Source organism: Nomascus leucogenys, chromosome 22a (assembly GCF_006542625.1).
Source record: "Nomascus leucogenys isolate Asia chromosome 22a, Asia_NLE_v1, whole genome shotgun sequence".
NCBI lineage: Eukaryota > Metazoa > Chordata > Mammalia > Primates > Hylobatidae > Nomascus > Nomascus leucogenys.
Window position 1 is genome coordinate 131,051,329 of NC_044402.1, and position 25,503 is coordinate 131,076,831.

The 25,503-nt window shown below is 37.7% G+C and overlaps 1 protein-coding gene across 5 annotated transcripts in view; it reads left to right on the top strand.

Annotated features, from left to right (window-relative positions):
* The window catches only part of SP100 (SP100 nuclear antigen), a 127,225-nt gene that overhangs the window by 14,440 nt on the left and 87,282 nt on the right, over positions 1-25,503 (top strand). For all 5 annotated transcript variants that reach the window (XM_003274719.4, XM_030802389.1, XM_030802390.1 and 2 more), the window contains exons 3-8: positions 12,207-12,369; positions 13,441-13,609; positions 16,078-16,161; positions 18,355-18,417; positions 18,828-18,977; positions 19,438-19,521. In XM_003274719.4, the coding sequence (XP_003274767.2) occupies positions 12,207-12,369; positions 13,441-13,609; positions 16,078-16,161; positions 18,355-18,417; positions 18,828-18,977; positions 19,438-19,521 (713 nt within the window). The remainder of the gene's footprint in view (positions 1-12,206; positions 12,370-13,440; positions 13,610-16,077; positions 16,162-18,354; positions 18,418-18,827; positions 18,978-19,437; positions 19,522-25,503) is intronic.

Genomic DNA, 25,503 nt, shown 5'->3' on the forward strand with positions numbered 1-25,503 from the left:
GAAACCCTGCTCAGGCAAAGCTGCAAGTTGCGCCACACAGTTCAGAAGTGTCACTGGCTGGGCTGTGTGATTGGGTAGGACCACAGGCTACATTCTACATTTGGACAGGGTGACTTGTTCTACTCCCTGCCTGGGCATGGCCATAGGCTGGGATCTCTGGTTGCTTGGGGCCCCACAGCTGTGCCCACCATTGAGAGAGGTCATTGGCTTGGTTTCCTGCCCATGCAGGTCATTGGCTGGGCTTTGCGCCTGGGCAGGGTCTCAATTTGGACTTCCTGGTTAACAGGGCTAGAGACCATACTCTGTAGTTAGGCAGGGTGGCTGGCTTGATTACCTGCCTGGGCAAAGACATATGCTAGGATCTGAAGCTGGGCAGAATCTCTTTGGCGGTTCCCTGGTCAGGCAAGACAGAAACCTAAATGCCTTAGGTGGGCAGGGCTGCTGGCTAGGCACCCAAGCTACTTAGAACTGCTGACCATGCTACCTGGCCAAATAGAGTCACCAGCTTGCCTCTGCAGGTGGACAGAGCTGCTGGCTGAACTCTCTGATAGGGTGCTGATGGCAGGAGCACAGTACCAGTATGATGATCTATGCATTGGCCACCGTGAGCCCTGCCCGCACTTCTTCATTGCTAATCAAACCCAGGTGGTCCTGCCTCACTGATTTCCCATTTGTTGCCCATGAGGCAAGACAGAATTGGGCCTCCTAAGAAGTAGCCCAGAATGCCAGGGAAGCTGGGCGTCCTCCTCAGGCTCTGTTTTCCCCACTGGAGAAACCTTAGGCTCAGGGAAAACCTCTTGGTGTGGTGGTGTGAGCCTGGAGGAGGAGCAACACAGTCAAAGTGAAACCATTCCTCTTACCCCTTCTAATGTGGTTTTTCTCAGGTTTTGTGGTCCAAGGGAGGTGGTTCAGCCTCACTCTTGGGTTCTGAAATTTTCACAAAGGCATCCTTGTCTATGGATAGTTGCTACTGAGTCTTTCTGTGAGAGAGACTAAAGCCAGAAACCTCCTACTCTGCCATCTTAGTGACATCCCATCCTGGATGTGCCTTTTAAATCTGTTTCTAGCTTCAGCTCTGGAAAACTTTTTTTTTTTAGCTTGAGTTCCCTGTTCTCGTTCTTTCTATTCTCTTCTGGAATTCCCCTTGGCAGAATGTTGAAACATCCTATGCAGTTTAACCTTCTTTTTTCACATTTTCCATATCTTTCCCTGCCTATATTCCAGAAAGAAAAATGTGGCTCACTAAGTTACTCTTCAACTGAGTCTATTCTGCACACCCACCTTTATTTTTTAACAGCTTTAATGAGGTATAATTTACATACTGTAAAATTCTCCTAAGTGTGTATCTCAATGATTTTTAACAGAATTACAGAGTTGTGCAACCATCATCACAATCCAAGTGTAGAATATTTTCACTACCTTTAAAAGCTTCTTCATGACTATTTGGGATCAGTTCCTGCTCCTATTCTCCAGCCCTAGGCAACCACCAATATACTTTCTATCTCTGTAGTTTTCCCTTTCCTGGACATTTCATGTAAATGGACCATATATTATGTGGTCTTTTACATCTGGGTTATTTCATTGAACGTGATATTTTTGAAGTTCATCCATGTTTTAGCGTGTATTTATATTTTGTTCCTTTTTTATTGCTGAATTGTATTCCATTATATGGTTCTATCAATGTATTTTTTCATTTGCCAGTCAACGGAAATTGGGATTGTTTTTATTTTTTGACTATTATGAATAATGCTGTCCTGAGTATTTGCATACAAACCTTTGTGTGGATATACATTTTCATTTCTAGGTAGATATTTAGGAGTGAAACTATTGGGTTCTATAGTAGCATTATGTTTCACTTTTTTAAAACCCATCTTACAGTGTTTCCAAAAGACCATTTTACAGCAATGTATAAGGGTTCAAGTTTTGAATGTATTTTGGTATTTTGGTATTTTGTTGTGGCTTGATTTGCTTTTTTCTAATAACTAATGCTACTGAACATCTCTTCACATGTTTTTATTTTTCATATGTCTTTTGGAGAAATATCTATTCAAATCATTTGTCCATTTTTAATTGGCTTGTTTTCTTATTGAGTTGTCAGAATTCTTTACATATCTGAATACAAGTACTTTATTAAAAATATGACGGCTAATATTTTCTCCCAGACTGTGACTAATCTTTTCTTTCTCTTTATGGTATATTTGAGGCACAAAATATTTAAATTTTGTTAAATTTTAACTTACCATTTATTCTTTTAAGGATTATACTTTTGTTGTAGCTAATTCTTCGTCTTACCTAAAGTCACAAAGATTTTTGCCTGTGTTTTCTTCCAAAAGTCTTATCATTTTTGCTGTTTTACAAGACTACTGCATAATTTGGGGAACCCAGTGAAAAATGAAAATGGGGGGATCTTTGTTCAAAAATTATTAAGGATTTCAAAACAGTGAAAGAAGAACACTAAACTAAGCACAGAGTCCTTTGTGACTGCACAGGATGCATGCCCATAAAGCCATCCTGCTTTTACATTTAGATCCATGATCCATTTTGGGTTGATTTATGCATATGGTGTGAGGTAAGGGTCTAATTTCATATTTTTGCGTGTGTCTATCCAGTTGTACTAGTACTATTGTTGAAAAGACTATCTTTTCCTCATTTAATTGCCTTGGCACTTTTGTTGAAAATCAATTGACCAAAAACCTAAGGATTTATTTTTGCACTCTCAGCTCTGTTGTATTGATCTCTACATATATTTATGCCAGTACTGTCTTGATTCATGCAATAAGTGTTGAAATCACGAAGTATAAGTCTTCCAACTTTTTTCTTCTTTTTCAAGACTGTTTTGGATATTCTGGGTTCTTTGCAATTCCATGTAAATTTTAGGATCATCTTCTCAATTTCTGCAAAAGGCCATTTGGGATTTTGGTAGGAATCATATTGAGTCTCTAGATCAATTTGGAGAGAATTACCATGTTAAACATAATTGAGTCTTTCAATCCATGAACATGGGCATCTCTATTTATTTTGATCTTTAATTTTTCTCAGCAATGTTTTGCCATTTTCAGCACACAAGTCTTGCATTCTCTTTGTTCACCCTTTTTATTTTTAAATATTTTATTATTTTGCCTACCTTTATGTTTGAATTTGCAAACTTAACTTTTAAATTTCTAAGTTTCCTAGTTGGTTGAATATTATTCATAACTTATTCAATATTATTGAATAATATTGACCTAATATTGAGTAATAGACTTTTGGGTAAGTATATTTAATAACCCTGTAACTTATTAGGTCTCAATATTGTTGAATAAGTTATGGGGTTATTAAATATACTTACTCAAAAGTCTTGTTCTGTTTACTGTATTATTTCTTTTCTCTGATATTACCTAAAAAATGGTCAAAGAAAGATCTGAAGGGACCTGGTTAGAACCCTAAAACTATCCACTAAGCCAGTGTTGACAACTGGGGTGTAGTGGTTCCATGCCTTCCCTAATATTTATTCTGAATTTTATATACAAATGAAAGACTTGTTTAATTTATATAAAAATGAGATCATAATATATTGATCTAAACATGATGTTTTCATTGAACAACAAAACTATGACCGTTCTATCCAAATTACTAGAATTAAATAGCTATGTAATAGTTCAACAGTGTATATTTACAATAATGTACTTAACCAGTCAGCTGAATAGACAATTAGGTTGTTTTCAGGTTTAGGAGTATGTGTCATTGTTGAGGGTTTTTTGCTGGTAAAAACAATGCTTCAACAAAAATTTTGCATTTATGAGCATCTAATCAACAAATATTTATGGAACACCTTGTATATATCAGATACTCAAGGAAAATCAGTGGGCAAAACAGACAAAATCTCTGCCTTCATGGCATATATATTTTTGGGGGAAAAGAGACAATAAAGAATATGATAAACAATAAATAAACAAATAAGTAATTCATTTAGCATGTTAGGGAGTAGTAAGGGCATGAGAAAAAGAAATAGAGGCAGATTAGGGGCTTGGGAGTGTGGGGGCAGGCTAGGGGGATTGTGATTGTGATTTTTAGATAGGTTGGTCAAAGCAGGCCTCATTGAGAAGGTGATAGTGAAGCAAGGATCTAAAAGAGACAAGGGAGTTAGTTCACTACATAGATATATGTGTCTATGCTAAGTAGAGAAAATAGCCAGTATCAAGTCCCTAAGGCTAGAGAATCTCTGGTGTAGTCAAGAAACAGCAGAGGTGAGTGTGGCCCAACAGACATGAGCAAAAGGAGAGGAGCAAAAGATGTATCATTTCAGACCCTTTGAACAGTGTAAGGATCTGGCTTTCACTCTTGAAGAAATTGGGAGAATTGAAAGTTCTGCAGTTCTTGTTTTTATAAGATGGATGTTGTCTTTTTATTTCTATAGGATAGATTCCGAAAGTGGATCTGCTGGGTCAGTCTGTAGTATATCTTAAAATTTAGTAGATGTTGCCAAATCTTTTCTGAAAAGGCTGTAGGAATTCATGCTTACACCAGGGATGAGTGTCTGTTTCTCTGAATCTTCTCCCTCGTGACATAGTGTCACTAATGAAATTGTGTTTGCCAATCTAATGGGTGAGCAATGGTTTCTCACTGATATTTTAGTTTTTATGTATTCATATGTTTATTAGACATTTTCATTTTCTCTTATTTAAGCTGCCTGTTCAGGTCCATTTTGGAGGGGTTATTTGTTGCTTTTTATTAATAGACTGTAGTCTTTGCCCATTAATATCAGATATATTAACCCTTTGTCATATATATTGAAAATGCTTTTCTACACTCTTTTATATCTGCATTGCTTTTTAAAAACATTTTAACCTACTAAGAGAAATCTTCCTTTAACTATTCTCTTCTCAAATTTTTCTTGTCTGACTCAGATATTTGTTCTGTCATTTAAATATTTACATTATTTGATTCAGCTTTTTTTCCAACTTTTATTTAAGTTCAGGGGCACATGTGCAGGGTGTGCAGATTTGTTACATAGGCAAAAGTGTGCCATGGTGATTCGCTGTGTGATTCATTCCATCACACAGGTGTTAAGACCAGCATTCACTAGCTCTTCTTCCGGATCCTCTCCCTCCTCCCAGCCCCCACCCTCTGACACACCCAAGTGTGCATTGTTCCTCCTGTGTCCATGCGTTCTCATCATTTAGCTCCCACTTATAAGTGAGAACATGCAGTCAGCACTATTCACAATAGCAAAGACATGGAATCAACCTAAATGGCCATCAATTATAGACTAGAGAAAGAAAATATGGTACATATACACTATGAAATACTATGCAGCCATAAAAAAGGAATGAGATCATGTCCTTTGCAGGGACATGGATGAAGCTGGAGGCCATTATCCTTAGCAAAGTAATGCAGGAATATTTTATCCAGCTTCAATGGGGTTCCGGGTTGCAAGTGCACTATACTTACATAATAATTTCAGAATAATGGATGTTTTAAAATTACTACGTTTTTTGTAATTGGAGGCCTTTCATAATCTCTGTTTATTTAGATCTTATTTAATTTTCTTCAATAATATTTTTATAGTTTTCTTCATATAGGTCTCATACCTTTCAGATGTTTATAAATATATACATTTGTATTTGCTATTGAGTCTTTTTTTCAATGTATGTCATTCCAAATAAAAACTATAAGTTTTATATATCTATTTTCTATTCATACTCTCATATGGTTTTGCTGTGTCCCCACCCAAAATCTCATCTTGAATTGTAATCCCCGTAATCTCCAAGTGTCAAGGGAGAGACCAGATGGAGGTAATTGAATCATGGGGCAATTTCGCCCATTCTGTTCTCGTGATAATGAGTGAGTTCTCGTAAGATCTGATGGTATAAGGGGCTCTTCTGCCTTCACCTGACATTTCTCCTTCCTGCTGCCTTGTGAAGAAGGTGCCTTAGTTCCCCTTCACCTTCCACCATGATTGTAAGTTTCTTGAGGCCTATCCAGCCACACTGAACTGTGAGTCAATTAAACCTCTTTCCTTTATAAATTACCCAGTCTCAAGCAGTTCTTTATAGAAGTGTGAAAACGGACTAATATATACTCCTCAGTAAATTCTTTTTCTAGTTCTTATGAATTTTATTAGGTCTGTAGGTTTCCTACATATATAATTATAGAACATGTTGTACACTATTTTAGTATTTCTACCAATTATTTTATTTTTATATCCTATTGCATTAGCTAAAGCTTCTAAAATATGTATATGTGAACACATATGTATATGTGTATACACACACACACACATATATATGTAAAAGACCGTGGTAATGGTAGACATCCCCATATTGTTTTCTATTTAAATGACTTCACCATTAATGTTTACTACAACATTTGCTGATTTTAGAGACTTCATGTTGTGTTAGTTTTTATTTCATAAAGAGTTTTAATTTTTAAAAAATAGCTGCTAGGACTTACCAAATTCCCTTTTAAACCCATTCTCGAATATGTTTAAATACGTTTTCTCCTTTTATTTATTGATATAAAATTATAGAGACTTTCTAAAGTTGAACTTTTTTTTTGTTTCATTCAATCTCATTGTCATTAGTTTTCTCTTTCTTCTTGGTTCTAAATAACCTCTAACTGCAAGTTTTATTTCATCTTTGATCCAACACAGTGCATTTTCTTTTGTTTTCTAAAATCTTAAGTAATTTATTTTCTATATGAAGTCTGTTTCACTTCTAGTGATTATAACTTTTTGTGACTTCTTTTGTGGCTAAGATTATGCTGAATATTGATATATATTTCAAGGATATTGAGAAATATGTGTTCTCTGTTTTTTCTTTGTTTTTTTTTGTTTGTTTGTTGTTGTTGTTGTTGTTGTTTGGGACAGAGTCCTGCTCTGTCACCCAGGCTGGAGTGCAGAGGCTCACTGCATCCTCCGCCTCCCAGGTTCAAGCAATTCTCCTGCCTCAGCCTCCTGAGTAGCTGGGATTACAGGCACGCACCACCATGCCTGGCTAATTTTTGTATTTTTGGTGAGACGGGGTTTCACTATGTTGGTCAGGCTGGTCTTGAACTCCTGGCCTCGTGATCCGCCCGCCTCAACCTCCTAAAGCGCTGGGATTACAGGCATGAGCCACCGCGCCCAGCCATGTTCTCTGTTTTTAAGTCACAAGATTAAATATTAAATCACTCATTAATTTATCCAGAGCCTGTATACTTGTACATTTTTGTATATGTAAAGAATCAAAAAACAGGGGTGAATTGTTTTTCAATGCCTGTAAAACATTTGTCTCATGATTTGTTTCTTGAATTTTGATTTGACATTAAATGAGAACAGTCTTGCTTTTTGTTTTGTTTACGGTTGCATACCATAACTTGCTGATTTTCAATTTCAACATTTTTTGTGTCATTTTTTCTTAGTTGTGTCTTTAGTTGGATTCTCTTTGATTCCAGTCAATATCGATATCATCAATATTGATGATTCTTTTTCAATATTGTTAATATTGCCCTTCAATATCATTTTTCCTTTCATTCTATTTAAATAATTTTTCATACTTTTTCCATTTTGTCTTTATTTTATTTCAGTAGTTTTGGGGGAACAGGTGGTTTTGGTTACATGGATAAGTTCATTAGTGGTGATTTCTGAGATTTTGGTGCATCTGTCACCCAAGCAGTGTACATTGAACTCAGTGTGTATTCTTTTATCTGTCACTCCCCTCCCACCCTTTCCCCTGAGTCCCCAAGGTCCACTGTATCATTCTTATGCCTTTGCATTCTCATAGCTTAGCTCCCACTAATAAGTGAGAACATAACGATACTTGGCTCCATTCCTGAGTTGCTTCACTTAGAATAATGGTCTCCAACTCCATCCAGGATGCTGAGAATGCCATTATTGCATTCCTTTTTATGGCTGAATAGTACTCCATGGTGTGTGTATATATATATATATATATATATATATATATATATATATACACACACACACACACATACACATATATGTATACACACATATATACCATATATATGTGTGTGTATATACATATATATATGTGTATATATACATATATATATCACATTTGTTTATCTACTCATTGATTAGTGGGCATTTAGGCTTGTTCCACATTTTCTCAATTGCTAATTGTGCTGCTATAAACGTGTGTGCAAATGTCTTTTTCATATCATGACTTATTTTCCTCTAGGTAGAGACCCAGTAGTGGGATTGCTGGATCAAATGATAGTTCTTTAAGGAATCTTCATACTGTTTTCCATAGCGGTTGTAATAGTTTACATTCCCACTAGCAGTGTAAAAGTCTTCCCTTTTCACCACATCCATGCCAACATCGATCATGTTTTTATTTTTTAATTATGGTCTTTCTTGCAGAAGTAAGGTGGTATCACATTGTGGTTTTGATTTGCATTTCCCTGATAATTAGTGATGTTGAGAATTTTTTCATATATTTCTTGGCCATTTGCATATCTTCTTTTGAGAATTGTCTGTTCATATCCTTTGCCCACTTTTTGATAAGATTATCTGAATTTTTTCTTGCTGATTTGTTTGAGTTATTTATAGATTCTGGAATTTTTGCTTAGTCTTGCTTTGGCAATGTGGGCCCTTTTTTGATTCCATATGAATTTTAGGATTGTTTTTTCTAGTTCTGTGAATAATGATGATGGTGTTTTGATGGGAATTGCATTGAATCTGTAGATTGCTTTTGGACAGTATGATCATTTTCACAATATTGATTCTACCCATCCATAAGCATGGAATGTGTTTCCATTTGCTTGTGTCATCTATGATTTCTTTCAGCAGTGTTTTGTAGTTCTCCTCATAGAGATCTTTCACCTCCTTGGTTAGGTATATCCTAAGGTTTTTTTGATTTTTGTTGTTGTTGTTATTGTTTTGCTTTTTTTTTGGCTTATTTTTATTTATTTATTTTTTGCAGCTGTTGTAAAAGGGATTTGATTTGATTCTCAGCTTGATCATTGTTGGTGTATAACAGTGCTACTGATGATTTTGTATCCCGAAACTTTACTGAATTCATTTATCAGATCTATATCTTAGGATACTAATCATATCGTTGATGAACAGTGACAGTTTGACTTCCTCTTTACCGATTAGGATGCCCTTTATTTCTTTCTTTTGTCTGACTGCTCGGGCTAGGACTTCCTGTTTTACCTTTTACAACTCATTGTTTTCCTTGTTTTATCTCTCTAAAAATGCAAACTATGTCTGCTTTTTATTTTTATTTTCAGTGTTACGTAAGGTTTTATAAGGTCTGATTTCACTTAATCAGTAGTTATTTTCAAATCTTTTAGAAAGGAAAGAAGGAAGGAAGGAAAGAAAGAAGCAGGAATATGTATAAAGTTATAGCAAACATCACACTTAATGGTGCTGCTAAGTGCTTCTTCCCTGAAATTGGAAATAAGGCAAGGAAGTCCACTCTCATCACTTCTCTTCAACATTGTATTCAAACTCCTAACCAGTGAAATAAGACCAAAAAACGGAAATAATTGTTTGGAAAGAAACAGTAAATCAGTCTATTTGTTGATGATATAATTATTTTCTTTAAAATACAAAGGAAATCTATAAATAATTTACTAGAAATACTACATGAATTTAGCAATGCCATAAATTCATGGTTAATATGCTTCAAACCAATTATATTTTCATATAACAGTAATGAGGAATTTGAAAAGCGTTATCATTTAAAGTAACACCAAAATAATAAAATAACTAGGAATAAATTTATTATTTTTTAAATTAAATTTTTTATTTCAATAGGTTTTTGGAGAGGAATAAATTTAATGAAAGATGTATATGACTTCTAAAAACTATAAGGAGTGCTGGGTAAAATTAAAGACATCTAAGTAAATGGAGAGATATACAATGTTAACAGATTGGAAGCTCAATATTGTTGTCATCTCCCCCAAATTTATCTGTAGCTTCAATTCAAATCCAAAAAAGAGTCCTAAAGTTTTTTCTTGAAGAAATTGACAAATTGATTTGAAAAGATAATGTATAAAAGCAAAAAATCTAGAAAATCCAAGACAATCTTTTCTAATTGACTTCACGACTTTCGTTAAGCCATGACATTTAAGGCAAAATCTTATCAGTATAAGGGTAGACAAATAGATCAATGGTATAGCATAGAAAGCACATATATAAACCCGTGCTAATATCGTAAATTGTTTTTTGAATATTTTCATGACCTTGGAGTAGGCAAATATTTCTTAGATAGTACACTAAAGTCATTAATCATAAAAGAAAAAATAATAAATTGGATTTCATCAAAATTACAGATTGCTTCCCATCAGAAGACATGATTAAGAAAATGAAAGAGAAGCTACAGACTGGGTGAAAATATTCACAATACATAAATCAGACAGAACACTTCTATCCATAATATATTTTAAAAACTCCTACCCATCAATAAGTAAAATTGAATAATATAAATGGGCCAAAGGCTTGAACACACACTTTACAAAATAAAAATTGCCAATTAACACATGAAAATGTGCTTGACATCATTTTATCATTAAAGAAATACAAATTAAAACTAAAATGACATATCACGTCACACACACTGGAATGGCTAAAACTAGAAAGGCTATCTCTGATAGTCTTTGAAAAACAGTTTGGCAGGTTCTAAAATGGTTAAATGTACTCTTACACAATGACCCAGCAATTCCACTCCTACATATTTACCCAAGATAAATGAAAACATCTTGCCACAAAAAGACTTGTACAAGAGCAGCAATTTTATTTATTCTAGTCTCAAAGTGGTATCAACTCCAATGACCATGAACAGAAAATTGAATAAGCAGATTGTGGTATATTCACACAGTGGAATGCCACTCAACAACAAAAATGAACAAACTACTGTTCAACACATCAACATGAATGATAAGCAAAAGAAGGCAGACACAAAAGCATATATATATCTTTTATCCCATTTATACGAAATCCAGTAGCAGGCAGTATTAAGATATGATGGAAAAAATGACAGCAATGGTTGCCCTGAGAGGCTGCCTGGCTGCATGTGGTCAGCATGTGGGTTGACGGGCAGGGCACACATTGTTCTGTTCATTTCTCAAATAACACATCAGTTTTTGGCTCTGTGTCTCCCTTCAAATCTCCATTGTTTCTTACAAATTCTGTAGGGCACCGTGATTCCTAACCTCTGAAAGCATCCATCCCCTACCTGCTATTGCAACTAGCACTTTTCTGACCACTTTTCACCTTCAAGATTTTACTTGAAATCTCTTATCTGCTCATTGTCCTCTGCCATTCTCTTTGTCATTGTGAATCTAATTCCTTTGTTATCATTTTAGTGATCTTTAGCCAGAAACTTTTTTTACAGAAATTCAAAACAATAATGTAACATTATTGTTTCCTGCCTCACGTTAGATACTGGAAAGTGCCAATAATTCTCTTCTGGTTGGGAAGGAAGGGCTCATAAGTTTTCATAATATTAAGAAATACTGAGATGTTGACTGAAACATTATCAGAGCAATAAAGTAATCAACTAAGAACCAGAATTAGAGATTCAACTTTAAAATTACTTTCACTGGAAACGGCAACAATTTCTGAAATTCAGATGCCTAAAATGATTCACCATATATAACAATAATACAGAGAGATTTATATTAATACAAAGTAGAATCAGGCATTCTAGGAGATATCATTGATATTCTCATGAAATTCTCAATAATGTGGTATCATTATTATTATTAAACTGCATTGTATTATTTATGAATTAATGATGTAGGATTATATTTCTTAACAGCTACAGATTAGAGAAGGACATCTTATTTTCATCTTTCTCTGATTTGTTTTCTCTCAGTTGTTAATTAAGATGCATATTCAAGGTTAGATTTTATTTTTATTCCATTGTTTTTCATTTCTCTGTGGATGACCTGCTTATTCCATCTAGATTCTGTAGGAATTTAATTTTTATTTCAAAAAATATTCCATATATGGTTAGGTGAAGGTATCTTTACAATGGCTTTGTCCAGTTTAGACAGAACTTTTTCAGTCCTCTATATAGTTTTTCACAACCTCCATTTCTTCTATTACATCTTTTTTGTTACTTCAGTTCCATTTATTCTGGCCTCTACTGAGGACCACCTATTTTATATATGTTCGTTCTTTGTAGCTTGTCCTTTATATATAAAGTCTTACAGCCTCCACAAACATGTCAGAATCTTGATGACCATTTTCACATGGTGTCCTTTTTCCCTAGGATGTTCACGGAAGAACAGGATGTAGATGACAGGCTGCTCTGTGACATTGTATTCAAGCACTTCAAAAGACATAAGGTGGAGATTTCAAATGCAATAAAAAAGACATTTCCATTCCTTGAGGGCCTCCGTGATCGTGATCTCATCACAAATAAAATGTTTGAAGTAAGTATTATGTCACAATCTGGTAAACCAGCCCCAAAGTAAGTTATGCTTTGATAACCTGGACCAAAACTTCAGGGTGCAGTTTGCTAACTGACAGGTCTCCTGTGAGTGGGGAACTTTTTCAAGTGTTTCTGTAAGTGCTCCTGTAAAGTAGAAAAGGAGAGGAGAAGAAGAGGTCGCCAGAGATGGTCCCACTTCCAGCTGAGGGAATGGTGTTCCATGGTGCCCTCTGGAGTTGGAGTGAATGGTACTGGAGAAACTGGAACAGAAACAGGTGTTCTCCATAAATGTACAATGTTTTGTAGAATTCATATACTATAACATAAACTAAAACTTAAAAATAATTTTAATGAAGTGATTTACTTGAAATAGCAATTGACACAGCATTTTCTTCCAGTTAACATCAATTTAAAATACCTAGATCTGGGAACATTAAAACCCATAGGGAATTGGTGTCTAGAGAGGACAAATTTGGAGGTAGTGCTTGTTATTCTTTCTCCAACACATTTGTTTTCTTTTTCTTTCCTTTTTTTTTGTGCATTTCTGGAGTCTTGGAATATGGGTAAATTCCACCCATAGGTCCTGTTGGAGATACAGAGCAGCGAGTCATCTCTGGCTGTGAATATGCTTCCTCTGTGGCCAAGTTCACAGCAAAGGGAGACTGGTTGCCTGGTTTCCTTGGGCCCTTCAGTCCTAATCAGTCTTGGGGGAAGAGCAGGGGTTGTCCAGCCAACAAAACAGCCACTCATGAATTGCCTGCTACGTCTATCCTAAAAACATATGGATCAGGCTGTTAAAGGACTTTGAGCCCACTTTTATCCTTCCAAGTTTCCCCTTTTTGCATCTAATGTAAATGAAGGTGAAGCAATCAGTCTCATCAGTGGGTATTTTTAAGGAGAAGGGACTTACTTCTTTCATTACTGGCTATACAAATAAGTAAAAATTATGGAACTTCACATGAAAATACCTATGTAGAGAAATTAGAATACAGTAACCATAGAATTCCTTTCTAGAGCTCTCCTGTAACTTGGAAGTCTGTATTTATATTTTCTCCATTCAATATTTTTTAAGGATTCTCAAGATTCTTTGAGAAACCTGGTCCCTGTACAAAGAGTGGTGTATCATATTCTCAGTGAACTGGAGAAGATATTTAACCTGCCAGTTCTGGAAGCACTGTTCAGCGAGGTCAACATGCAGGAATACCCTGATTTAATTCCCATTTATAAAAGCTTCGAAAACGGTAATTAGATTTATTATCTACCTTTTGATTTCCAGGGCCAATTTTTTTCCATAAGCATATACTGATCTCCTACCATGTGTGACACGTTGTGTTGGGCAGTGGGCATAGGGTAGTTAACAAAACAGACATGTCATGAGTCTTCTCGAACTTCATGGCATATGGCTATGGTAAAATAAGTACCTGGAGGTCTGTTTCACTGGCCACTTAGACTCACAGGACAACCAGAGCCACACTGGCATCAGATTTACTTAGAAGAGCATAGGGTAAGAAACAGAATCCCAACAGGGCAGCTTCTTATCTTCAGTGGGAGCCCTTGCAGTGGTCTACATAGCAGTCCACCAAATTGACTACTACCTGCCCTGAGTGACAACATAGCTGTGGGTGCAGGATCCACCTTGGCTCAGCACCACATGCCTGTGGGAGTATATGTCTCTTGTAACAACTCCATAGTCACAGCTTTCAGGACCCCCTAAGGGGAAAGCTGCGTTACAAGAGCAAGCTGAGTTACAAGAGTTACCAATTGAAGGAAGACCACAACTATGGCTTCCCCACAGGTATTTGTTGTCCATATATAGTCCCAGTCAACCAGTCATGGGTCATTTCTAACCTCAGTGTTTGCCTAGTAACACTGCAAAAAAGGCTACCTTTATTAGGTTTCCAGAATATAAGCAAGAAAGTTAACCCTGGGTCAAGTTTGCCTTCAATGAAGCAAAAGTGGTTTTGCTAACCCTTTATCCACAAGGGGTGGAACAAAGATTAATTAAGCAATGATAAAACTGATTACTCTGCCAGGGACCATTTTTGGTGCTATACCAAACTAAAGGTTTCATTCTTGACCTTTTTCCTGAGAATGCATAATTTATACTATTAAAATGGTACACGTTAAAGACATCCTCCAATTTTTTTTACTTGCCTGGAAAACTTTTTATTCCCACACAGTTTGATCTCAACCCAGTTCTCCAAATAAGAGATACAGACATCACAAGAAAAATGGGCACATGCCCTGAAGACGGTGGATGCTATGGGAACTGGAATAAAAGTGTGAAAACATGTCTGCAAAACAGGACAAATTAGATTTGGCTAAATCTGAGAGTGAGAAGCAGTATAGGAGTTGACTTAGATCAATTGGAGGAAGATATTGAAAGGTCTGGAATTTAAAGCTAAGGAATTTGAAGTTTACTTGCTAGGCAATCAAGAAATACTACAGGTTTATAAACAAGGAAAGAAGTGTAAGCAGTAGTTGTATATGGCTTATTGATTTGTGTCAATACTAACCTTATCTAAATTAATAATAAAATAATTTCTATAGCAAAAATTCAAGTCAGAAAAGGAATAAAAGGAAATCAAATACCTGGGCACAAATTTCGAGTCAATGTTATGTTTGTAACCAGGATGGTCCAGGCTGTGGGGATGAAGGGAACGGTGCTACCTTTACTGCCCACATTCTCAGGGGCTCTGTTCCTCTCCATGGACTGCAGGGATCCCCCTTCCTAGCTCCTGTGCCCACAACTCACGTCTTAGTTTCTGGCGCTCCTTGTGCTTGGGCGACCTGCCCTGAGGCTCACTGTCACTGACCTGGGACAGCACCGCCCACCGCCCCACCCAGCGCAGCAAGCCCACCCACCATCAGGGAGATGCTGCTGACTCTTGGACCCTGAAGTCCACACAAGCTGCCCCTGTGTCCTCTGTTACGTTTATTTGAGAACTGTTCATCCTCCCTGACCCAATTAAGACAACGTTCTCCTGTTTCTAGCCTCATCTTTAAAGATGTTGAGGTTTTCTCATTTATTTTTTGTTTATTTATGTTTTTTGAGACAGTTCCAATCTGTTGCCCAGGATGGAGTGCAGTGGCATAATCTCGGCTCACTGCAGCCCCAACCTCCGGGCTCTAGTGATCCTCCCACCTCAGTCAGCCTCTTGAGTAGCTGGGACCATAGGTGTGCAACACCACATCCAGCTAATTTTATTTTTCTTTTCAGAGATGAGGTCTAGCTATGTGGCCCAGGCTGGTCTCAAAATCCTGGGCTCAAGCAATCCTCCTGCATCGGCCTCCCGAAGTGCTGTGATTACAGGTGTGAGCCACTGCACCTGGCTAATTATAAAAAAAAAAAAGGAATCTCTCTAGGACTTGAGACCTTCTCCCCAGGGAATTCCCCAGTTTCTTCCTTACACTTGATATATGCCTACCGTGCCATCTGACAATTTTGAGGGTAACACAGCTCACTATGTTTCCATTACTCCTTTCTCCTTAAATCTTGAGTGTCTCCTTTCTGTGTAGGACAATGAAGGCTTCATTGTTGTGGTGGTCTCTTCTCTGTCCCAGGGGATGACGGGAGAACTTTAGGTCATGTGGAACCCTCTGAGCTCTGAGTCACCCAAGGGCTGGAAATTCCTAAAAGCATGATTTCCAGACATTGTCCCTGGTCCCTGTAGATCTCTAATTGCTTCTTCTCTCTCCCGCTCTTCAGTAATCCATGACAAATTGCCTCTCCAAGAAAGTGAAGGAGAAGAGAGGGAGGAGAGGCCTGGCATCCAACTAAGTCTTGAACAAGGTAAAAATGGCAGAATAAAAACTGTTTCTAAGAGAGGTTAGGGATCCAAGGTTCTGAGTGGAGATTGTGAATCAGGGAAGACATATGGAAGGACTTTGGAGAAGTCAAGGAGGGGGTTATATGAGCTCTTAACCAGGTGCAAGGTCCTGGAGAAGTGGCCATGACAAAGCATAGTTGGCTCAATAACCATGAGGGAATCAGAACCAAGCGTGTCAGCAGGCCAGATTTGCAGATGCCGACTACCTAGAAGTGATTGTGATTTAGAAAGGTCCCTGCAGGGGATCGGTGTAAAGCTGCGAAGGGTTAAGAACCACAGCCTGTGGCCCAAGGTCAACATCAAAGAGGAGACCCCTGGGGAAAGAAAGGCTCCTGTTTTACCTGTACTGTCATATTCACAACACTTCTGACACCAAACATGTCGGTGGTCTCCACACATCAATCAGTTCTCCAATTCTCTGTAGATACCACCTGATATAATTTAATTGAATTCTGGCACTAATTGCCCAGACTTGGCACAGACTCCACAGGTTAAGGCTCGTTCCCATAAGAATGCCCCCCACTTCAGATGCCAGTTGCAAGTCTCAGGTTGTGGCCTATGCTTCTGACCAACTGCCTGTAAGTTGGAGGTTCCCGCAAGCCCTTCATTGGCTTTGATACTTTCCTAGTAGATCACACAGAGCTCATGGAAATGTTGACTTATATTTGACATTTATTATAAAGGATACATCTCAAGAACAGCCAAGTGGAAGAAATGCATAGGGCAAAGCGTGGGGAAGGGCACAGAGCTTCTGCCCTCTCTGGGACATGACTCTCCTGGCACTTCCATGTGTTTGCCAGCCCAGAAGATTTCTGAACCCAGTCACTTAGGGTTCTTTATGGACATTCCATGATACAGCCTGGATTGATTAAATCATTGGCACCTGATTATTAAGTTAAGCTCCATCCCTCCTCTCCCCTCCCTGGAGGTCAGGAGATGGAGCTGAAAGTTCCACCCCTCTAATCTCATGTTCAGCTCCCCTGGCAACCACCACCCAACCCTTAGGGGCTTTCCAAAAGTTACCTCATTAACATAAACCCAGGTGTGGTCGAAAGGGGCTCGTTATGAATAACAGAAAGTGCTCTTTTCACTTGTTATGACTTAGGATGTTTCAAGGGTTTTAGGAGCTCTGGCTAGGAGCAGGGAATGAAGACTGAAATGTGTATTTCTTATATCACGGGAGAAACTTGGTGATGGCAGAAGAGGGGACAAATTTAAATGTGAGGATGTTGTTCAAGAGCAGGAATATTCAAAGAGAAAGGCGGTCATGTAGAGAGACTCAGAAAGGAAGTGATGCACATGGGAAGAGGATGTAAGTACCTAAAGGACAAAGGAAGGGAAATGAAACCGTGAAAAGGAGTAAAAGAAAACAAAAATAACCGTGTCATTAACAGCTCACCTTGATTAAACATCTGCTCTGTGGCAGTTGGTTTAATGCTCATGACAGCCATTGGAGATTAATATTATTTATATGCCTATTTTGCAGATAAGGTAACTGAAATCCAGACATACCACAAATGGAGTTTACCTAGGGTCAGATGAACAAGGAAAAACCCAGGCGTTCTACCCCAGAGCCTGCATTCCTAACCCCGTGCTATCCAGGCAATCTAAAAAAATAAAAACAGAAAAATGAAACAAACATGAGGAAATATTTGCAGACAAAAAGATCCAGAAAAAAAGAATACCAAGAGCTGGAGGAAGTAGAGGCTACTCAGACACTGAGTGCTCATGGAAAAGCCAATGAGAAAGCATGAACAGATGTGGAGAGGGAGGGTGTTGTGTGAAAGGGGGTGGGCATGAGGCAACCACGACTTCAAAGAAACTGAGCTAAGGGCTCTGGGCAGGGTAGCTCTGGGGACAAAGGCAGGATCACTCTGCCATCATCAGTAACCAGAGTGTCTCACAGAGGACACGCAGCAGAGTTGTCTGGCCAAGGCCCCTGTCAGCCGGGGGTGCAGCTGACCCAGTCCCCTACTCTCAAGGCTGGAGTCTGACTTCAATAATGAGGTGGCATCTGCCAGTTCCAGGTGGCCTTTGCATTGAGACTTAGAAGGGGTCTTTAACTCCTACATTACAGAGACCAAAAAGGGATTAGGTGAGAATGGCAAAATCCATACCTCGATTTCTGAAATAAACTTCTAATTTCTTCCTGCCAGGAACTGGTGAAAACTCTTTTCGAAGCCTGACTTGGCCGCGTTCGGGTTCCCCATCTCATGTTGGTTTGTTCCTGTTTACTACTCTTTGAGCCTCTGCTATTCTTGCCCCATTCTGGAATGTGCTGTGGGGTTGCCTCTTTGTGTTAATGATTGCCCAGAATTTTCAGTTTTTGCATCTACAGTTTTTCCATTTCTGGGATTTAAATAACAAGTCCTTATCCTCTAGGTTGCCTAGGAGGGTTTCTTCCTCCCACACCCCTTAATCACACTTGCTGCTGGTTCCTGCTGCCGCTGAGCCTGGTCGTTTTACCCATGTGCCTGCTTCACCATTTTCTGCCTGCATCTGCTTGAATCTGGCTGTTGCCTTGGTGCCTTGACCTTACGTCCATCAGTGGCCCGTGCTGTAGTGGTTGGAGGGGAGTGACGGGCAGCAGGGGGCAAATAAAATACCTGTGAATCAAACCATGGTTTAGGTACAACCCCACCTGAAAATGGACTCTCAGAGCACCCCTGTGAAACAGAACAGATAAATGCAAATAGAAAAGATACAACCAGTGACAAAAATGATTCGCTAGGAAGCCAACAAACAAATGAACAACATGCTCAAAAGGCTGAGCCAACAGGTAAGACTGACTGGGTTCACATGAATGGGGAGGAGCCAAGGGGCCCTGGCTGGTGGCAGAGGAAGAGTCTAATGCACAACACAAGGAGACACCTATTTAACAAGCAGGGGAAAATCACATAGACACAGAGGGGGCCTGATATACAGATGAGCCTGATACACTGACACACTGATGACAAAGACCTGGAGGAAGAAAGCTAGAAGCAAAAAACTGAGAGAGAAAGGGGAAGAGTTGCAGATTCTCACCAAAGAAGAGAGACAGAAACAAAAGGCAAAAGGAGAAAGTAGAGAGATACTGGCCAGGAATCAATGAAGCACAAACACCTTCACGTAGCAATATATGCAGACGGGTATAAGTAGAAACAGGAGAAGAAAGGAGAAGCAGGGTGAGGTCTAACCAAATGGAAATAGGACAGAGCAAGGCTCCACTGGATCTCAGCTGTGATCTCGTTTATCTCCAGAGTCCTGCGAACAAGTCACTGTCCAAGTGAATAATGGGGATGCTGGAAGGGAGACACCCTGCCCATTGCCCTGTGATGAAGAAAGTAATTATTGCTTACCTCACCTATTTTCTTTCCTTTCTTATTCAAATGCTATACATTTGTTTGGTTGATTGGTTGGTTGTTGTTTTACCATCGTAACCGCTTTTTAAAATTACCAAATTAAAAACTGGATGTATTTATCATTACATGTTGTCTTGAAATATGTACACATTGTGAAAAGGCTAATTAAAGCTAATTAGCATAAATATTACCTCACGTACTTATTCTTGTGGTGATGACACAAAATCTATTCTCTCAGTAATTTTTAAGAATACAATACATTATTAATTATATTAATCGTGTTGTATAATAGATCTCTTAATGTATTTCTCTTACTTAACTAAAATTCTGTATCCTTTGACCAACATCTCCCCAGTCCTCTTCCTCATATCCCCAGCCTCTGTTACCACCGTATACTCTCAACTTCTATAAATTCATCTTTTTTACACTCTACATATAAGTGAGATGTCATGTATGTCTTTCCATGCCTGTCTTATTTTACATAACATAATATCCTCCAGGTTCGTGGTTGTTGTTGCAAATAACAGGATTTCTTCCTTTTCAAAGGCTAGATAGTATTTCAGTGGGTAGATGTATTTCATTGTGTATATATTTTCTTTATCCATTCGCCCACTGATAGGTACTTAGGTTGTTTCTGTATCTTGGCTATTGTGAATACTGCTGCAATGAACATGGGAGAGCAGATATTTCTTCCGTATACAGATGGTCCCTGATTTATGATGGTTAGACATGATTTTCATCTTTACAATGGGTTTATTGAAGTATTAAATGCATTTTTGACTTATGATATGTTCAATTTATGGTAGGTTTATGGAAATGTAGTCCCATCGTAACTCCAGGCCATCTGTACTGATTTCATATCCTTCGAATATATATTCAGTAGCGAAATTCATGGATTATATGGGTAGTTCTACTTTTTATTTATCTGAGGACACTCCATACTGTTTTTCTTAGTGATTGTAGCAATTTACATTCCCACCAACAGTGTACAAAGGTTCCCTTTTCTGCACATCCTCACCAACATTTGTTATCTTTAATCTTCTTGATAATAGCCATTCTAACCAGTATATGGTGATGTTCATTGTGGTTTTAATTTGCATTTTCTTGATAATATCTGAGGCAGGGCATTTTTTCACATACCTGTTAGCCATTTGCATGTGTTCCCTTAAGAAATGTTTATTCAGGTCCTTTGCCCATTTAAAAACCTGTTTTTTTGTTTGTTTGTTTGTATTTAATATTGAGTTGTTTGAGCTCCTTATGTATTTTGGATAATAACCCTTATCAGACACATGATTTGCAAATATTTTCTCCCATTCTGTAGGTTGTCTCTTCACTCTGTTGATTGTTTCCTTGCCTATGCAGAAGTGATGTAATCCCAGTTCTTTCTGCTTTTGTGATTGTGCTTCTGGTGTTATACCCAAAAAATATTTGCTCAGACCAATGTCGTGAAGCTTTTCCTCTATATTTCTTCTAGTAGTTTTACAACCTTGGGTATTACATTTCAGTATTTAGTCCATTTTGAGTTAATTTTTTAATATGGCATGAGATGGGGTCAAATTTCATTCTTCTGCATGTGGATATCCAGTTGTCCCAACACCATTTATTAAACAGACAGATATCCTTTACCTATTGCATATTCTTGGCACCTTTGTTGAAAATCAATTGACCGTAAATGCATGGATCCAAGCTCTTTATTTTGTTCCATTTTTCTACATGTCTATTTTATGCAAGCACCATGCTCTTTTGATTAACATAGCTTTGTTGTATATATTGAATCAGGTAGTATGATGCTTTCAGCTTTGTTCTTTTTGTTTAAAATTGCTTTGGCTAGTTGGAGTCTTTTGTGCCTCCACACAAATTTTTAAATTGTTTTTCTATTTCTCGAAAAATGCCATTTGAATTTTTTTTTTTTTTGAGATGGAGTTTTGCTCTTGTTGCCAAGGCTGAAGTGTAATGGTGCAATCTCAGCTCACTGTAACCTCCACCTCACGGATTCAACTAATTATCCTGCCTCAGCCTCCCATGTAGCTGGGATTACAGGCATACTCCAGCACGCCCAGCTAATTTTTTGTATTTAGTAGAGACAAGGTTTCACCACGTTGGTAGGGCTGGTCTTGAACTCCTGACCTCAGGCGATCCACCCACCTCAAACTCCTAGGTGCTGGGATTACAGGCGTGAGCCACTGCACCTGGCTGCCATGGGAATTTTTATAGGGATTGCACTGAATCTTTAGAGGACTTCGAGTAGTCTGGACATTTTAACAATATTAATTCCTCCAATCCATGAACATGGGGTATCTTTTCATTTCTTTGTTCTTCAGTTTCTTTCATCAATGCCTTAACGTTTTCAGTGTGTGCATATTTCACCTCCTTAGTTAAATTTATTCTTAAGTATTTTGTTGTAGTTATTGTAAATTGGATTGTTTTCTTGATATCTTTTTCAGATAGTTTATTGTTAGTGCACAGAAATGCAACTGATTTTTGTATGTTGCGTTTGTATCCTGCCACTTTACTGAATTTGTTTATTAGTTCTAGCAGGTTTTTTTTTGGTGGAATCTTCAGGATTTTCTAGATATAAGATCAGGTCATCTGCAAATAAGGACAATTTAAAACTTCTTCCTTTCCAATTTGAATGCCTTTTATTTCTTTTGCCTGCCTAATTGTTCTGGCTAGGACTTGCAGTAACATGTTGAATAGAAGTGAGAATGGGCAATCTGTATTGGTCCATCCTCACACTGCTAATAAAAGACTGGATAATTTATAAAGGAAAGGGGTTTAATTGACTCACAGTTCAGCATGGCTGGAGAGGCCTCAGGAAACTTACAATCATGGCAGAAAAGGGGAAGCAAGCATGTCCTTCTTTACATGGCAGCAGGAAGGAGAAGTGCAGTGCAAAGGAGGGACAAGTTCCTTATAAAACCATCAGATCTTGTGAGAACTCACTCAGTGTTGTGAGAACAGCATTGAGGTAACTGCCCCCATGACTCAATTACCTCCCACTAAGTCCTTCCCATGACATGTGGGGGTTATGGGAACTACAATTGAAGATGAGTTTGGGTGGGGACACAGCAAGACCATATCAACATCCTACTCTTGTTTCTAACCTTAGAGGGAAATCTTTCAGTTTTTTGTCATTAAGTATGGTACTAGCTGTGGGCTTGTCATGTATGGCCACTATTGTGCTGAGATACATTTCTTCTGTATCTATTTTGCTGAGAGTTTTTATCATGAAAAAATGTTGAATTTTGTCAAATGCTTTCTCTACATCTATTGAGATGATCGTATGGTTTTTGTCCTTCATTCTATTAATGTGGTGTATGACCTTTTAGATATGTATATGTTAAACCATTCTTGCATCCCAGTGATAAATCTTATTTGATCATGGTGTTTAATGTGCTATTGAATTTGATTTGATAGTATTTTGTTGAGGATTTTTTCATATACATTTATCAAGGATAGTGGCCTATAATTTTCTTTTCTTGCAGTGTTCATGTCTAGCTTTGGTATCAGGGTAATGCTGGCTTCACAAAATGAGTTTGGAAGTAGTCCCTCTTACTCAATTTTTAAGAAGAGTTTGAAAAGGATTGCTATTTGTTCTTTAAATATTTAGTAGAATTCAACAGTGAAACCATCTGGTCCTGAACTTTTGTTTGGTGGGTGGTATTTTATTATGGATTAAATCTTACTTATTATTGGTCTGTTCAGATTTTCCTGTTTCTTTGTTATTCAGTCTTGGTAGGCTGTATGTGTTTAGGAATTTATCCATTTCTTCTAGGTTATCCGATTTGTTGGCATTAAATTGTTTATAGCAGTGTCTTATGAGTCTTTGTATGTACATGGTGTGAGAAAGATAGTGTCTCCTCTTTCATTTCTGATTTTATTCATTTGAGTGTTCGCTCTTTTTTCTTAGTCTAGCTAAAGGTTTCTCAATTTTGTTTATTTTTTCAAAAAGCCAATGCTTTGTTTTGTTGATCTTATTTTTTTCTAGTTTTAAACTCATTTATTTCTGATCTGATATTTATTGTTTCCTTCTTTCTGCTAATTTTTGCCTTCGTTCTTCTTCTTTGTCTAGTTTCTTGAGGTGTATCATAGGTTGTTTGAGATCTTTCTTCTGTCTTGATGTATTCTTGTGTTTATTGCTATAAACTTCCCGTCTTATAACTGCTTTTGCTATATCCCATAAGTTTTGATATGTTACATTTCTATCTTCATTTGTCTCAAGATTTAAAAATTTTTTTCCCTTTAATTTCTTCATTGACCCATTGGTTATTTGGGAGTGTACTTAATTTCCATGTATTTGCAAATTTTTCAAAATTCCTCGTTATTGATTTCTAATTTTGTATCATTGTGGTCAGAAAATATATCTGATATAATTTCAGCCTTCTTTACTTTGTTAAAACTTGTTTTGTAACCTAACATATGATGTATCCTGTAGAATGTCCCATGTATAATTGAGAAGAATGGTACTTTTCTGCGTGTAGAAAAAATATTCTATAAATGCCTGTTAGGTCCCCTTGGTCTAAAGTATAGTTTAAGTTTGATGTGTTCTTATTGATTTTCTCCCTGGACAATCTGTCCACTGCTGAAGGTAGGGTGTTGAAGTCCGCTAGTATTATTGTATTAGTCTCTCTTTCCTTCATATCTATTAATATTTGTTTTATATATTTAGTTGCTCAAATATTGGGTGCATATGTTTACAATTGTTATATCATCTTGATAAGTTGACTCCTTCATCATTACATAATGACCATCTTTTCTTTTTCTTTTTGTTTCTTTTGTTTTTGTTTTAGTTTTTGTTTTGGAGACAGGGTCTTGCTCTGTCACCCAGGCTGGAGTGCACTAGTGCAATCATGGCTCGCTGCAGCCTCAGCCTCCTGGGCTCAGGCAATCCCCCCAAGTAGCTGAGATGACAGGCGTGTACCATCACATTTGACTAATTTTTTTAGTTATTTATAGAGACAGGATTGCCCTGTGTTGCCCAGGCAGGTCTCAAACTTCTGGGCTCAAGCAATACTTTCACCTCAGCCTCCCAAACTGTTGGGATTACAGATGTAAGCCACCATGCCTGGTTTTATCGTGAACTTTTTTGCCTTGTTTTATATTATTTGATTCAAACTGTATCTCATCTGATGTAAGTATACCTATGCTTTCTTTTTTTAATTTTTTTGTTATTATACCTTAAGTTTTAGGGTACATGTGCACAATGTGCAGGTTTGTTACATATGTATCCATGTGCCATGCTGGTGTGCTGCACCCATTAACTCATCATTTAACATTAGGTATATCTCCTAATGCTATCCCTCCCCCCTCCCCCCACCCCACAACAGGCCCTGGTGTGTGATGTTCCCCTTCCGGTGTCCATGTGTTCTCATTGTTCAATTCCCACCTGTGAGTGAGAACATGCGGTGTTTGGTTTTTTGACCTTGCGATAGTTTGCTGAGAATGATGGTTTCCAGTTTCATCCATGTCCCTACAAAGGACATGAACTCATCCTTTTTTATGGCTGCATAGTATCCCATGGTGTATATGTGCCACATTTTCTTAATCCAGTCTAGTGTTGTTGGACATTTGGGTTGGTTCCAACTCTTTGCTATTGTGAATAGTGCCGCAATAAACATACGTGTGCATGTGTCTTTATAGCAGCATGATTTATAATCCTTTGGGTATATACCCAGTAATGGGATGGCTGGGTCAAATGGTATTTCTAGTTCTAGATCCCTGAGGAATCGCCACACTGACTTCCACAATGGTTGAACTAGTTTACAGTCCCACCAACAGTGTAAAAGTGTTCCTATTTCTCCACATCCTCTCCAGCACCTGTTCTTTCCTGACTTTTTGATGATGGCCATTCTAACTGGTGTGAGATGGTATCTCATTGTGGTTTTGATTTGCATTTCTCTGATGGCCAGTGATGATGAGCATTTTTTCATGTGTTTTTTGGCTGCATAAATGTCTTCTTTTGGG